This window comes from Fistularia commersonii, chromosome 12, assembly GCF_037954325.1.
Source record: "Fistularia commersonii isolate RoL2024-O1a breed Wild chromosome 12, RoL_Fcom_v1.0, whole genome shotgun sequence".
NCBI lineage: Eukaryota > Metazoa > Chordata > Actinopteri > Syngnathiformes > Fistulariidae > Fistularia > Fistularia commersonii.
In genome coordinates this window covers 6088564-6104794 of record NC_141295.1, presented here as the reverse complement: position 1 = coordinate 6104794, position 16231 = coordinate 6088564, and the positions used below count along the sequence as shown (strand labels likewise).

Genomic DNA, 16231 nt, shown 5'->3' with positions numbered 1-16231 from the left:
GAGGTTTTCCAGGCATGTCCATCTTGGGGAAGAGCCAGGACACACTGGAGAGACCATGTCTCCAGGCTGGCCTGGGAACGTCTTGGGGTCCCCAAAAGGAGCTGGACCATATGGCGGGGGAGAGGGAGGTCTTGGCCTCACTGCTCCGGCTGCTGCCCCTGCCACCCGATTCCGGCTAAACGAGGGAAGATGGATGGATGTTAATAGTAATTTATTGATGGGCTGAAGTAGGAAATAAGTGACACATTAGTCACTTGTTCAGTGAGTTTGAAATGCTCTTTATTTTAAAATAGTGAGGGCAGGATAAGCGGTAGATGATGGATGGGTTGTAGGAAGGAGCAACAAAGAAAGCAGTTGAATGGGTGGATTCCCGTTCTTCTTCTGGCCTGCCGGAGAGTCGGTGAGCAAGGCAGCGAATCCACGGCTGCTCCCCGGACGCTGCTCGGAGGACCCGCCTACTGCTCGCAGGTTTCATGCAGGGGATTAACAATGTCCTGCAAGAGCTTCATGGAAGTGTCAAAAGTAAAAGATCTTACAGTTTTAGACAAAGTCCCTGGTTGTGACAAACCCTCCATGGCCCGACAGACTTTGGCCTTTATCGCACAGCAGCGGCGCACTTACGACATGAGGGGGAAGGTCTGCGTTCTAAAAGCTGTTGGCGTTACCATAGCAACCACCAATGAAAAGCAGGCTCTCGGCAACAGAGGGGGTCCTGGGAGAATCTCCAGGACTCACCCTGGAGAATTGATAGCACTGTACTCCATGTAATCCCTTTCCTTCTCTTCATCCTCACCGCTCAGGCCGAGGCCTTTGGTTCGAAGGACGATGGAGTAGACGGGTTTATCATGGCTTTTCTTGAAGGTCACAGTGGAGTATGCAAGGTTACCGTCCGGCCCTGCTGCCGTTGCTCCTGCTCCGGCCGAGGAGTTCTGGTACAGGTGTTCCTGAGGAGACGGAGGGGCTTCAGTCTGCTGGTCAAGGAGGTTTGAGGAAGATCTGGTTCCTCACCTCTGCTTCCCCGTCCGGTTCCACTCGATGCCCAGACGGTTGTTTGGAGAACATCTTTTTTCTGGGAGGCAGGAAAGACCAGATCTTGAGTACTCATGTTAAACTCAAGGGAAAGTCTTTGGGTGTCAACCTTCAGGCACTTACCTGAGAAACAGGGTGACCAGGAGCAAAACCAGGACCAGAAAGAAAAGTGCAGGGATTGATCCGCCTGCCACCGCTTTCATTGAATCTGGGAAATGGAGAGACACCGAAAGGACATTTCGGATCACTGACAACTGGACTGTTCCTCCCGAACTCTTCACAGACAAAGATGAAGAGAGACGACGTCAAACAGCCACGACTTACTGGCCTTGACAAGGAGATGTACGGTAGCCTGGTGGCGCCCTCTTGTGTTCTCCACCTGACAGCTGTAGTTCCCACTGTCTTCAACTAGAACCTCAGTGATGGTGAGGAGCCCTCCGGCGACTGGAAGAGAAACGTTCTCCTTCTGCCAAACGTACGTGGCTTCTGGGTTTGCATCACTGTTGCAGCTCAGGTCGACTGAGCTGCCCTCCATCACGGTGTTCGCCGGGCTTATCGACACCACGGGGAGCCTTGGAGCGTCTGGGAGAGAACGTTTGTCAAAGAAGGTTATTCCATATTGCCGAGCAGGAACGAGTTCTGCACGAGGAGCGTCCCATCTGCCGAACCCTCCGGATTGCTGACCAACGTAAAGCAGACATGTGAAGTATGTGGGCGGTGATGTTTGAAGACGTGCCTGTTTACCCACATGACCTGAGCGGCAACAAGTTTACGAGGGACAGACTTTAATGGATGTAGTTTTGTCAAATAACCTCTGTGACTCACATTTCACATCGATGTGGACGGCCTCAGACGACTTCAACCCCGGCACATTTTCAACGGTGCAGTAATACTTCCCGGAGTCTGAGCTCCGAACTGGACTGAGGAGGAGTTGTCTTTCTGCGCCCACCGTGGTGTTTTCCCTTCCAATCTTGTACCAGAGGTACTTCACTGTCTCCCCCAGAGCGCTAAGGCAGGTCAGAGGCACTGAGCTGCCCTCCAGGATGTCAGCAGCACTGAACGACACCCGGGGGACATCCAGAGCATCTGGGGGTGAAGATGTGGAAACAAAAGACATGCAGTTACAAGTCAGCATGTTTAACTTTCCCCTGCAAGTGGACGGCAGGATGACGGCTTCAGGCTGGACTCTTCAGGTTGTTTGGTTTTCCAATAAGAATGAAGGAAAACTCACACAGCGGCGGAGATGGGTGCTGAAGATGTCCTTCCAAAGCACAGGAGACAAACTCTGCGGGACTCAAATGGACCTTCAGGTGATCCTTCTTCTGGGAGGGGATCTCACTTCCGTTCAGCATCCAGATGTAGGAAAAACGACCCACTGAGCTGCAGCTGCTGTGACACAACAGCTCCACTTCCACCATGTTCTTATCGTTGTTTGTCCTCCTGACCTGAACCTGCAGAGCTGGATACCAAAGAGAGAGCGGGGAATAATGTCATCGTAAAGAAGCAGCCGATGCTTTCTAAAGCGATGGGTTTAGAAGAGAAGGAGAAGAGTTATGAGGGAGAGGATGTTCCTCTCAGAATACAGTTGAAATCTGAGTTCGACCTTTGCTGTGAACCAAAGTCTGGAAGCGGTGAAAGTTCTTCAGCACCTGTAACGGTCAGCGTTGTCGCAGGTAACTCGTTCTTCCATAGAAAGCCTGTCCCCTCAAGTCTGAAGTGATACTCTGCTGAATCGCTCTCGCTCAGGTCGCTGATTCTCAGTGTGGAGCGTCCGTTCCCTGAACCGTCCACCTCAACACGTCCGATGTAGTTTGCCTTTTTCCTGATGTCTTCAGGCTGTGAGGGAGGCCTCCGATCCTTCCCTTTAGTGCGGAACCAGAACGTGGACGAAACTGTCCCTGGACCGGTGTAGCTGCAGGAGATGTCCACGGCCGAGCCCTTGGGGGCGCAGATGTCTCTGTGGGTGTAGGTCACCATGTTGCACACAGAACCCTTCACACCTGAGAGAGAACATTTCCAAGCAGAGTCACAAAGAGATCAGAATAATAGAAGAGAGATGCTAACAAAGAGGGGACTCACACACTGCAGGGGAGGGATGGCGCTCGTATCCTTGTATGGCACAAGACACACTGTTTGCAGAAGTTTCTTTGGAATAATAATAATAATCAGAACTTTGTCCTTTGATTTTCCCTCCATTTCTAAACCAGCTATATGTAAGCCTCGTCGTTCCACAGCCGTCGACACATCTCATGTAATTACTGTATTTTTCGATCCTGAGGCCTGGAGGGACGAAAGACAGGAAAGATATTTCATTCAAATCTAACTTCACACAAAAGGAATATTTTTTTCTTTTTTTGTTTGAAATTTGTGTGTGATGGAAACGTCTAGTCAGACAAACGTTGCTGCTGGGGTCTTACTCTTGACTTCCAGAGTGACCCCGGGGGATCCGGTGTAATTATCCAGGTCAGTGATGATTCCGAATTTGTAGGTGGCAGCGTCGCTCTCTCTCAGGTTGGAGATTGTCAGAGTGCACCACTTGTATCCACACTGATTCTTCACCCGGCCTGCGTACTCAGGCTCTGTTGTCAGGTCCACTGGTGGGCCGTCTCTCTGCTCAGTGAACCACAGTGTCCTGTGTAACTTATTCGATCTTTTTTGCAATCTGTCTGAATATGACGGGTAGTTGAAGATGCATCTTATCTCTTCACTGAATCCTGTCAGTGTGCAGAGTCTCATGGATCTGTACTTCACCTCCCACTCAGTGTAGGAAGGAGACACTGCAACATCAAGGGGGGAAACAGGAAGGAAAAACTTTGAACAATTTAACAATGAATACCTTTGCATTTTTATCGCAGGAAGATCATTTTGATCCAGCGTGAGGCTGCGTGACGCTCGTCTGCCGCCTGACTGAGTCCCTTCGGTTCAAACGTGCCGACACGAGACGGGGAAATTGAGCTTTGGGTCGGACCGAGCCGAGATGGTTCGCTATGTTCAAGCCGAAAAACTCTCAAAGGTCTGTTAGAACTGGACCGAACGGAAGATCTTCGAGACGCGAGAAGTGTCTTCAGGAGCATGGGCGAGGAGCACGCTCGGTCAGAAATGACGGCGGCAGAACCTCAGGCTCCAACTGGGACGGGAACACCGAGTTATCTGAAGAGAGAGGACTCTCGGCGGTTCTCTGGCGACTTTCTACACTTTGGCGATCCTTGAAATCTCCTCAAAAAACAAACGGCGAATGTAGAAATAACAGGACGGTATCCAGATACAAAGGTGCATCTCTGTCGCGATTTCCGTCAGTCGCCGTGTGATGCTTCACGAAATAGAAAGGAGAAGTTCGGTACCTTGGAGGGACAGGAGCAGGACCACGAGTCCACTCAGCGCTTCGGTCGGACTCATCGCCGCTCCGGCAGATGACCCAGAGACACCAGTCTCATATTAGCCTGGAAGAACCTGTGAGAAAGAAGTGTCTTCAGTGTGTGTTTGAGGGTGGGGTGGTGGCAACGCTGCATTTAATTCAACTTCCTTCCTCCTTCTGGCTGAGAAACAGTCTCAAGAAAACCCTCTGAAAAAGATGAGCGAGGCCTGTCATTTTCATCATCGGTACAATTCAACTATGAGACAGAATGCAGAGACATATTTATTGTTACACATTAAAAAAAAGAGGATCACCAGTAAACATGATTCCACCTTTTTTTTTTTTTAACCAAAAACCAACTGTCATAACAGTTTTTTTTACAACGTTAAGGTTTATTATTGCTATTATATGAATTTGAAGTTATTATCTCTGAATTAATTATATAGAAAGGGAATAAAAAAACCAGTCAACAATATGGAACATTTTTGTCAACAGTTTATTCTTTTATATTTTTTAGTAAGTGAATTAAAAAAAAAAACACTTCTCTCATAACACAAGAAAACAACAAAATGTTGCTTGACTTTGTGAACTATTTTCAACATCAACTCTATTTAGCACATGTAGGACAGAATGTGTGAAGGTGAGAATGTTTTTTGCAGATGTATTTCTCACATGTGCAGCACACAGCTTTTGTCTTGCAGTCTTTCTTCCAGGGGCAGAAGTGGCACCTTTTTCTTTTGACCGACCCGGCCGTAGCCTCGGGTGGATCGGGGCAGGTTTCGGCCGCCTGAACGGCTTCCACAATGGCCGCGGAGGCTTCTGTGCGGGGCAGGCGCTCCCTTCTCTCAATGCACGGGGTGACAAGAGCCTTCGCGCGAATTTTAACAGTTGGTAGACTACATCTTGTGTAGACGAGGTGACCTGAAAGGGATCAGTGACTCCAACATAGTTGTTGGTGAGAGCGTAAGCAGGCAGCATAGGATGGTGGTTTGTAGGATGACTCTGGTGACAAGGAAGATGAAAAGGACAAAGTGGTGGAAGCTGAAAAGGGAGGAGTGTTGCATGGTTTTCAGGGAGGAGTTGAGAAAGGCTCCAGGTGGTCAGGGTGAGCTTCTAGATGATTGGACAACAACAGCTAGTGTTATCAGCTCTGCCCTACCCTTCACCGAGTGTCCAGGATGTGCAGCCTCAAGTCCGACAACACGACCACAAGGTCGATCGAAGAACCGTGGCCTCAGGTGTCTTGGTTCCAAGTGCACATATGGACACCTTCATTCCTGACCATGGTGTTAGTTGTGGACAATCGGTGACCAGCACAGAAGTCAGGATGAGCTTGGAGCTGTAATTCCACTGCACATACTGTCCACAGCATAGTGGACAGTATCTCTGCCTGTTACGTGGAGGAGCGGAGTTTGCTTCCCCGATGGAGAGGAAACTCTCGTCACCTCCAGCTCATATGTTTCTCCACGTAAACAACTCGAAATACATCCTGATGAACTAATGGAGCCATTTGGTTTGACTTTGACATGAGCATCGGAAGCAGAGAGAGAAGAGGAAAGGAAAGAGTTTGGGACTGAGAGGAGGGACTTTGATATCTGGACTATGACAGGAAAAGGTAGAGGGTTGGTGGACATGGTTTGTGGAATGATGTGGACTGAATCCACCTCCAGCTCAGTGTCACAAAGACAAAGGAGCTGGTGGTGGATTTCAGGAAACAGAGGACCCATCCGACCCCGGTCACCATCAGGGGTACAGAGGTGGACATTGTGGACAGTTATAAGTACCTGGGTGTCCACTTGGACAGTAAACTGGACTGAACTGTTAACACCAACGCCATCTTCAAGAAGGGTCAGAGCCGCCTGTTCTTCCTCAGGAGGCTCAGATCTTTCAACGTCTGCAGGTCCATGCTGCAGATGTTCTACCACTCGGTGGTGTCCGGCGTCATCTTCTACGCTGTTGTGTTCTGGGCAGCAGGATCAAGACAGCTGATGCTAACAGACTCAACAAGCTCATCAGGAGAGCTGGATCTGTCCTGGGAGTGGAGCTGGAGTCTGTGGTGCAGGTGTCAGAGAGGAGGATGCTGAGGAAGCTCCTCAGCATCATGGACAACGTCCATCACCCCCTGCATGGACACTGACGTCCTGTCAGAGCTCTTTCAGCCGCAGACTGATTCCACCGAGGAGCTCCACTGAACGCCACAGGAGGTCTTTCCTCCCTGAGGCGATCAGACTTTTTAATTCCTCTCCATTCAGCCGCCGGCAACCATAAAAACCTATCTTTAACCTAAAAAAAAACAAAAACTGTGCAATATTTCATTTCATAACAGCTACACTACAATTTTTCCTTGATCATACTATTGTGCACTCCTTACCTCACTTGTTACTAAGACACTTCATAGTTTCACTGAGACACTTTATAGTTTATTTTATTTCTAATTCTGCCTTTTCTTTTTATTATTTATTACTGTTATATTTTCTGTAACTCTGGCACAACAATTTTCTTCGGGATTAATAAAGTTGTCCTTATCTTGACCAGCACAGAAGTCAGGATGAGCTCTGAGCTGTAATTCCACTGGTGTCCAGCAGAGGTGAGAAAACACCCCAGAGCTGGAGATGAAGCCAGAAGATTGGCTGAAACACCTGGTTCTCCTTCCTGCTGCAAACTCGACTCACCTGCTCCTGGAATGTGGAGACGAGCAGCTGCTTGCTGATTGGCCGGATGTGGTCACATGATCGCACACCTGTGCCCAGCGGACTGGGAAGCCTGGGAGGAAAAGTCTTAATATCCACAGGTGAGTGCTCCTCTTCTTCTGACTTGTGGAGGAAACGGGGTCAGATGATCCAAAAAGGGACCAAAATAAATGCCAACTTCTCCGGGCTACAGCTTAAAATGTTTCCGCCCGGTTTCGAACCGAGGACCTTTCGCGTGTGAGGCGAACGTGATAACCACTACACTACGGAAACCTGCTGGATTGCAGTGATAATTTCTCAATTTACTACTAAAAGGAGAATCCTGGTCAGCTGGATCTTCTCAGATCATCTTCATCCCACGTTCGTATCGTGGACAGTATCTCCACCTGTCTGCGAAACACTCCTCGACGAGGAGGAAACACTCTTCGTGCAAGGAAACCCGTTTCTACACTACGTGTCACAATCAATGCTTTGAATCTCTTGAATCTTTTCTCCTAACATGCCAAAGGTTACAGGCTGGCCTTTAAATTCCTAATTCTGCAATGTTTGTCATGGAGATGAAGAGGGAAGCATTTCCCAGATATATTGATAAGTTGCATCCAAGGATTTGGTCTTTTTAGCTTTGCAAGATTCATTTCAGGAGGCAGATTGGCTCAGGTGTGTCGAATCCACGACTGAATGAAGATGGATATTCTAAGGTTTAATTAAATTCATGAAACCGCTAATATTCATAGAGACTGAAGAAGTGGATGCACGTTTTATTTACAGGTTGCAGGCAGTTGGAAGGGACAAGGGTCAGTGAGGAACAAACCGTTAAAAGTTATCTTTTGAGATTTTTACAGTCTGTCAGTGTGTCTCTATGTTCGTTTACTGGACAGTATCTTCACCTGTCATGCGGAAAACCAGCGTTCGATTCCCCGACGGGGAGGAAAGACTTTTTTTTGATTTATTACCTTTTGTGTATTTCATTTTAACTCTTGTAACAGAAGGTTTCATGCTAACGCACTAAGCTAAGGGACACAACAGGGTTGCTAGAAAGCTGCAAGCTAAAGAGTGAAGCTCGACTGTGGTAGAAATAAAGCCATATATCTGGAGCACCTCGGAGCCAATCAGCTGTCGTTGCCACGTCTCGCCACTAGATGGTGCCAGATGATTGGCTAGATTCACCTGCGCCTGGAATCAGGAGATGAGCAGCTGCTCGCTGATTGGCTGGATCTGGTCACCTGATCGCACATATATGTGTCCATCTCCTGAGTCCAGTGGACAGTAAACATCTAGTAAACATCTTAATATCCACAGGTGAGTGATTTCCTGCACTGTTTATTTACATTTTAGTTAGTTTAGTTTAGTTAGTGTCTGTGAGATCTCTATTTGTATGAGCACTGTTCAAAACTGTGCGGTCCAGTTTTACACACTAGGTTTTTAATTCGTCCTTCTGCATTGCTTGTCATGAAAGTATTGTCCGTTTTTGTGGCTCCTGCCACGGGACCGGACTTTGTTGTCCCGGTGTGTTCAGATTATCATTCAGGGAAAAACGTCACAACGGCCAGGAACTAATCAAGCAAGAATGGTTTATTCAAAGTCAGGAAAATACACTTAGGAGATATCCCGGGCCAGAATGAATGTCACCCCGCGAGGATCGTTGTCTGCCGTTGTCTGCCGTCAGGAGCACCTCGGAGCCAATCAGGTGTCATCTCAAAGTCTCGCCACTAGATGGCGCCAGGCGATTGGCTGGACTCACCCACATCTGGAACGAGGAGACGAGCAGCTGCTCGCTGATTGGCTGGGCCGGGTCACACGATCGCACACCTGTGTCCATCTTGTCATTAGTCCAGTGAACAGTATCGACACTTTCGCAGAAAACCGGGGTTCGATTCATAAACGGGGAGGAAACATCTTAATATACACAGGTGAGGGATTTACTGCCATTTTTATTTACATTTAAGTTTGTTTAATTGTGTGTGTGACCCCTGTTTCCTCTTTCCTGTGTGAACTCTACTTGTACGAACACACATCCAGTTGAATGAAGCTGCTTCTTCCTTTTCTTGCTGTTTTTCTCTGAGGAGTTCATAGGTCGATGATGAACGTTGACTCGAGATAAGACGAATTCTCCTCTCAGTTTGTGGGGACACTTTACTATCACTTGTGTGATGGACTATTAACCAGTTAGTTATTTAGTTAGTTGTCAGTAAGGAACGGGAGAGGCGGGAGGAGGTTCTAAACACTGTGACAGGAAATGTACCCCCCAAAAAAAACAAAAACAAAAGGAAAATAAAATAACACAGGTTGATATTTTGTCCGTTTTTGTGGCTCCTGCCACGGGACCGGACTTTGTTGTCCCGGTGTGTTCAGATTATCATTCAGGGAAAAACTTCACAACGGCCAGGAACTAATCAGGCAAGAATGGTTTATCAAAAGTCAGGAAAATACACTTAGGAGATATCCAGGGCCAGAATGAATGTCACCCTGCGAGGATCGTTCGGCTCCTCCAGACACCCGCTGAGACGCGTCCAGTCGAATGTGTAGATGAAGAAGTTCTGGCTCCGATCCAAAGGATCAGGCTCATTTTATACCTTTTGGCCAAAAGGGTCGGAAGAAGTCCTGATAATGACTTCCTCCGACCCCTGGCTTTAGTCGATTATCCCCGGGGTGTCATTGGAACAGCAGGGTAGCGCATTCCTTCACCTTACATGATGGGGTCTCGCAGTTACATTTTACAGTCTTTGAAATTGATAGTGAAATAATGATGTGAGGTTGGAGATTCTATCATTTGACGTAGGGGATTTTGCAAGTCCCTCGCTTGACGTGAGCGTCCTCACGTCACACAAGGACTACAATCAAAATAAGTAAATACAATGAATGTGTGTAAACACAATTATTATAACAGAATATTCTAACAGAAGGGACAAGGGTCAGTGAGGAACAAACCGTTAAAAGTTATCTTTTGAGATTTTTACAGTCTGTCAATGTGTCTCTATGTTAGTTTACTGGACAGTATCTTCACCTGTCATGCGGAAAACCAGCGTTCGATTCCCCGATGGGGAGGAAACACTCTTTTTTTTTTGATTTATTACCTTTTGTGTATTTCATTTTAACTCTTGTAACAGAAGGTTTCATGCTAACGCACTAAGCTAAGGGACACAACAGGGTTGCTAGAAAGCTGCAAGCTAAAGAGTGAAGCTCGACTGTGGTAGAAATAAAACCATATATCTGGAGCACCTCGGAGCCAATCAGCTGTCGTTGCCACGTCTCGCCACTAGATGGCGCCAGATGATTGGCTAGACTCACCTGCGCCTGGAATCAGGAGATGAGCAGCTGCTCGCTGATTGGCTGGATCTGGTCACCTGATCGCACATCTATATGTCCATCTCCTGAGTCCAGTGGACAGTAAACATCTAGTAAACATCTTAATATCCACAGGTGAGTGATTTCCTGCACTGTTTATTTACATTTTAGTCAGTTTAGTTTAGTTAGTGTCTGTGAGATCTCTATTTGTATGAACACTGTTCAAAACTGTGCGGTCCAGTTTTACACACTAGGTTTTTAATTCCTCCTTCTCCATTGCTTGTCATGAAAGTATTTTGTGAATAAATGTGATGTTTTGGTATTTAAACACTGACTTTGAGTCTTTGAACTTCTGCTGATAATGATGATTTGGAAAGACTTGCACGAGAGCAAGCAGAGCTGGCAAGTAAACACAAATGGACAGACATGAAAAAACCTCAGCCTGCAGACCAGCTGATTGTCAAAACCTGGAACGCGCTTCCCGTCACGTACAAAACACCGCAGCGTGTGAGTCTTGCCACTATGCTTGCACGGTATTGACCGTGTTTGGATCTACATATGCATGCGAGCGGTCGTTCTCACACCTAAAACACATCAAAACCAACTTGCGGTCACGCTTAACAGACGGAAGCCTAAACGCCTGCATGAAGCTGAACCTCACCACCATCAACCAGACTGCAAAGACATTAGCAAAACCCTGCACCACCAGAAGTCGCTTTAATAGTAAGAACTACTTTTCTTATTAATAAATACCTTTTCATTTATTTTGAACAACATGTTTTAACAGAGTCTTATTATTAAACATACATTGTTGGTCTTCTTCCATTTAGATCAGAAGTTGCTGACCTGAAGTTTTCGGACGTGTGGGTAAATAAGCAGAGCTGGCAAGTAAACACAAATGGACAGAAAAAAACTTCAGCCTGCAGACCAGCTGCTTGTTATAATATTGACAATGGACGGTCGTTCTCGCACCTAGAAAACATGAAGACGAACCTGCGGTCACGTTTAGTAGCGTTATAATAGGCACTTTTCTTGTTATTAAGTTACTTTGTTATAGCAAAGTATGTTGTTCAAAATAAATTCAGTCTTATTGTACTCTAAAATTGTTGGTCTTTCTCTTCCATTTAGTTGTTTTCGGTATTAAAATATACATATGGCTCTCTTAGGATCAGATTTTAAAATATGTGTTTTTTTTGGCTCTCAGTCAAAAAGGTTCCCGACCCTGTCCGAGATGATTGGACAACAACAGCTAGTGTCATCAGCTCCGCCCTACCCTTCACCGAGTGTCCAGGATGTGCAGCCTCAAGTCCGACAACACGACCACAAGGTCGATCGAAGAACCGTGGCCTCAGGTGTCTTGGTTCCAAGTGCACATATGGACACCTTTCTGCCTGACCATGGTGTTAGTTGTGGAAGATCCTTGATGAGCACAGAAGTCAGGATGAGCTTGGAGCTGTAATTCCACTGGTGTCCAGCAGAGGTGAGAAAACACCCCAGAGCTGGAGATGAATCAAAGGATTGGCTGAAAGGCCTGGTTCTCCTTCCTGCTGCAAACTCGACTCACCTGCTCCTGGAATGTGGAGATGAGCAGCTGCTCGATTGGCTGAATGTGGTCACATGATCGCACACCTGTGCCCAGTGGACTGGGAAGCCTGAGAGGAAAAGTCTTAATATCTTCAGGTGAGTGGTCCTCTTCTTCTGACTTGTGGAGGAAACTCAGTCAGATGATCCAAAGTGGTACCAAAAAAATGCCAACTTCTCCTGGTTACAGTTTAAAATGTTTCCGCCCGGTTTCGAACCGGGGACCTTTCGCGTGTTAGGCGAACGTGATAACCACTACACTACAGAAACCTGCAGAGGTCTTGTCCACGTGTGATTTTTTTATTCAGAAGCAAATGGAGAATCAGGGTCAGCTGGACTTGTCAGACAGCATAGTGGACAGTATCTCTGCTTGTTACGTGAAAGAGCAGAGTCACAAGGGCTGCAGTGAGCCCTTTTTGTCCAGAAAAGACAGGAACTTAGGGTAACTTATAAGAGCAGAGGTAGGAGAATGTTGTGTCCGTTTTTGCGGCCTCCACCACGGGACCGGACTTTGTTGTCCCGCTGTGTTCAGATGTGATCCAAGAAAAACATCAGCGCTGTCAGGAACTGTTTTAGCGATGAGTGGTTTATTAGAGTTTTCTCTCTATATTCATAGCGATGTTATTTCCACTACTCACATGAAGACAGCCAGACGTGTGAGCACAAATGGCCTTTGTCCTCAAACAGGAACCTGCACCCATGATTGTATATTCAAGTAAGCATGAAGGTGTTGCAGCTCAGTGGTAGAGCGCAAGCATGAGGTCCCGGGTTCAATCCTCAGCACCTCCACTGTATGTCGCGTCGGATGAAAGCGTCTGCCAAATGACTGCAAAGCAAATGGCAACCTACCCCCTGATAAGGAACTTACCCCCCTGAATGGAAACAGGAATCACCCTCTCCCTGTATATGATCTTGTCAACACCACCAACACACATTCACACGATAAAAGGCCGAGCAAGGAGGAACTCGGTGGGATTCTCTGGATCTTGCCTCCAAAGAGCGCTGAGTCTCCCCCTCTGCAGAGCTCAAAAGAATAGTCACTTGTCTGTGTTATTTCTTGTGATAACCTCGGTCTCCTCTTTACAGGCTTCAACTTAGACCGGCACGAATTAGGATCTCTCTCTAACAAAACTTGGCGCCGTGACCCGGATCCCAACACATCCAACAAGTGGCCGGTGGAGGAGGACACGCCGAAGCCCGTCGACGGCCAGATCTAGTGATCTGAGACAAAGACCCGGAGAGTGAATTCTCTACCTGGCCGGTGGTTAGAACTTCCTCCTCACACCTGCCATCGCTGGATTGACGGGATCTGAACGGACCGAGGAGGCCGAGGAGGAAACCCCAAATTATCAGACTGAGTATGGTTTATACTTCTTTCCGCTAAAGAAAGTAGATATGGTTTATGCTTTTGTCCATTAAAAGAAAGTAGATACGGTTTATACTTTTGTCCGCTTAAAGAAAGTATAGCAGAGTGCACTGGGGTGTGTGTGTGAGTGTGTGTGTGTTGTTACTTCAAAGAGATTTTTATACTGATTAGAGTCAGTCTCTGAAGTAAGTTTGATTTTTATTTTTGTTTTTTTGTTTTTTTTTTGGTCGTGGTTAAAATTGAGAAAGTTGGTTTGCAGTGACGGCTGTGTCCGCAGAACACCAGGTTCTGTAGAAGCTTGACAGTCGATGATCTCTGTGAACATTGTGACTGATCGTTAACCACAACAACCTGTAGTGTAAAATGGGAAACTCTTCCAGTAGTAAAAATGAACAAGACCTGGAAGGGGATGTGAAATACATGCACAGATTGGATCCAGATAATGTACAATATGTAAGAAAATGGAAAAAAAAATACAAATTGGGATGAAAAATTAAGATCGGCATCATTAAAAATAATACGAGACAAACTTATGGATGAACATGAAAAATGCAAAAACGAGAAAAACAGCAACAAAAAACTTGACAAAGTAAGAAAAGTTGAAAACTGGATAGAACAAGCCACTATACGAACACAAAGTATACAAAACAAGAAAAAAGAACAAATTAAAGATCAGAGCAAAGAAACTATGTTTGTACAGAAGGAGGATAATGAAACAGTCGTCAAAGCTGTGCTGCAGCAACTCCCGCCACAGGAGATGCCACAAGGTGCAGTGGGAGGGGTTCCAGAGCCATTATACCCTGATCTTAAGAAGCTGCCAGCATATGAGGACATACACAAAAATGAGCAAGAACAATTAAATGAAAAACCAACACATCCACACAACACACGGAGAAAGAACCTTAACAAAAGCTATAATGTAGATGAGGCTGGAATGTATCCTATGATACAAGTTCCAAATCCGCACGATGCGGATCACCCCCACATGTATGTGCACAGACCATGGTCACATACTGAGGCAAAAGAAGCTGCAGCAGCTCTGCCTAAACCAGAGGGTGGCTGGGGGACCATTCCAAGATGCAGTTTTCCAGTTCGCTGAATCATATAGATTGAATGGATTGGAGTTAGAACAAATATTCAAACTTGTTTTTCAATTAAAATGGGCAAGATGTAGAGGTGATTACACAGGAAGAAATCTCCAACAAGACATCTTTCAACATCCAACAGATGGTCCTATGGCTGGAGATTATCTGGCTGCTGTACAAGCAGTATTAAACAGAGCAAGACCACTGCATGTGACCACTGCATCCCATGCACAGTTAGCAGCATGCAAACAAGAAACAGGAGAAACCGTTCCACGGTTTCATTTCCGGTATGAAGGAAAATTTAGAAACCATAGCGGATTAGAATTCAATGAGCTGAATGACTCTCCCTACCAACAACACCTGAAGCTTGGTCTGCTAAGAGGATATGATCCAAAAATAAGTACATGGGTAAAGAAACGTCTGATCGATTGGGAAACAGCAACAGTAGAAAGTGTTATGGCATATGCAAGACATGCGGAGAAATTACAAACAACAAAAGAAACATCGGTTTATGTAATGGAAGATGATGATGACGAAGATTTGGTCATGTTTCAAGGAAATCGTAGAGAACAAAGACCCCAGACAGGAAGTAGAGGAAGATTTAAATATCCAAGTGGAAGTGAGAAAAAACTAAATAGACAGAAAGAGGACACATGCTGGCATTGTGGTAAAACAGGCCACTGGTCACCTTCGCTGACAAAATAGCAAAGAAAGCAGCAAAACAAACACCTTCCACACCATCATTAATTGACAGTGACGTACTAAAGGATGCTCAGGAGAATGCATCAGCTGCTGAAAGACCATCCTGGCTCAAGAGAGGAGCAACAGACCTCAGTGGAATTTTGGTGATAAATGAAAAACCCATCCTACCGAAATCATTATCTAAAACAGCAGCTCTTATTTTTACTCATGGGCCTTGCCATGTGTCAACAGGAGGGATGGAGGTACTTATATCACAACACTTCTATACAATTAACCTAAATTACTATTTAGGACATTTTTGTGCACAATGTATAACATGCATTAAACATAATGCTCAAGCAAACTTAAGGCCAAAGAAAGGAGTGTTTCCAGATCCACAATATCCTTTTGAAATAATACATGGTCGACCATTCAAGTTACTGATTACACATCCAGACCTAGAGACGGCCCTCACAGAAGACTCCATAGTGGAATACATGGTAGAAAAAATGGAAAAACACAAAGATAACGAGATGTAACAGACACAAATGATCTGCCCGAATCTCAAACTGCTCCACAGGTGAAGGTCCGAGTTGGTGATTGGATCTTTGTGAAAGTCATAAAGAGAAGCTGTTGGAGTTCAGCACGCCGGGAAGGATCGTTCCAAGTTCTTCTAACCACGCCGACCGCAGTGAAAATTGCGGAAGGATCCACTTGGACTCATCGATCCCACTGTAAGGTACTCCCTGTGGATCCCACCGACACTGGCTGGTGGGGAAGGCTGACTACAAAGGGGAGCAAGAAGGACAGTCTTACTCGTCTCAAGGCATCGGCTGTGTCAGTGAAGAAACCACCGGATCCCGAGCCGTCTAGCTTGGAGGGATCCAGGATGAGCCGACAAAACAAGAGAACCCGACCCAGCAGGAGAAGGCAGAGACAAACGATGACAAGTCTGAGGAGAAAGAAGGACCATCTCAAAATGGTGAAGAACCAGCCGGAGGGTAAAGAGGACAGTGATACTTTAACACCATTTCCACAGTTTGACCCTCTTGGATGGATTGTAAACGGAACTTGGTCACAAATCATTTTAAAATGCCTTACACCTGTAATTGTGATTCTTATCCTGTTTTGTTTGTTCACTATGTGCATTATTCCGTGT

At 46.1% G+C, this 16231-nt stretch overlaps 1 protein-coding gene, 1 long non-coding RNA gene and 1 other non-coding gene across 3 annotated transcripts; 1 reads left to right on the top strand and 2 right to left on the bottom strand.

Moving 5' to 3' along the window:
• Positions 1–731: 731 nt before the first annotated feature.
• On the bottom strand, positions 732–8893 carry LOC147228560 (cell adhesion molecule 4-like). Its single transcript, XM_086156143.1, has 8 exons — positions 8816–8893; positions 3447–3639; positions 2679–3029; positions 1855–2115; positions 1354–1611; positions 1153–1237; positions 1009–1069; positions 732–944 (listed from the first exon to the last, which is right to left on the bottom strand). The coding sequence occupies exons 1-8, from the start codon at positions 8891–8893 to the stop codon at positions 732–734; spliced, it is 1500 nt and encodes a 499-aa protein (XP_086012269.1).
• Positions 8894–10718: 1825 nt separating this feature from the next.
• LOC147228559 (uncharacterized) lies at positions 10719–11353 on the top strand. Its single transcript, XR_015106929.1, has 3 exons — positions 10719–10866; positions 10984–11082; positions 11190–11353. It is a non-coding gene; the product is annotated as an uncharacterized LOC147228559 (long non-coding RNA).
• A 784-nt stretch (positions 11354–12137) lies between these two features.
• Positions 12138–12210, bottom strand: trnav-aac (transfer RNA valine (anticodon AAC)). Its single transcript has one exon. It is a non-coding gene; the product is annotated as a tRNA-Val (tRNA).
• Positions 12211–16231: the final 4021 nt, after the last annotated feature.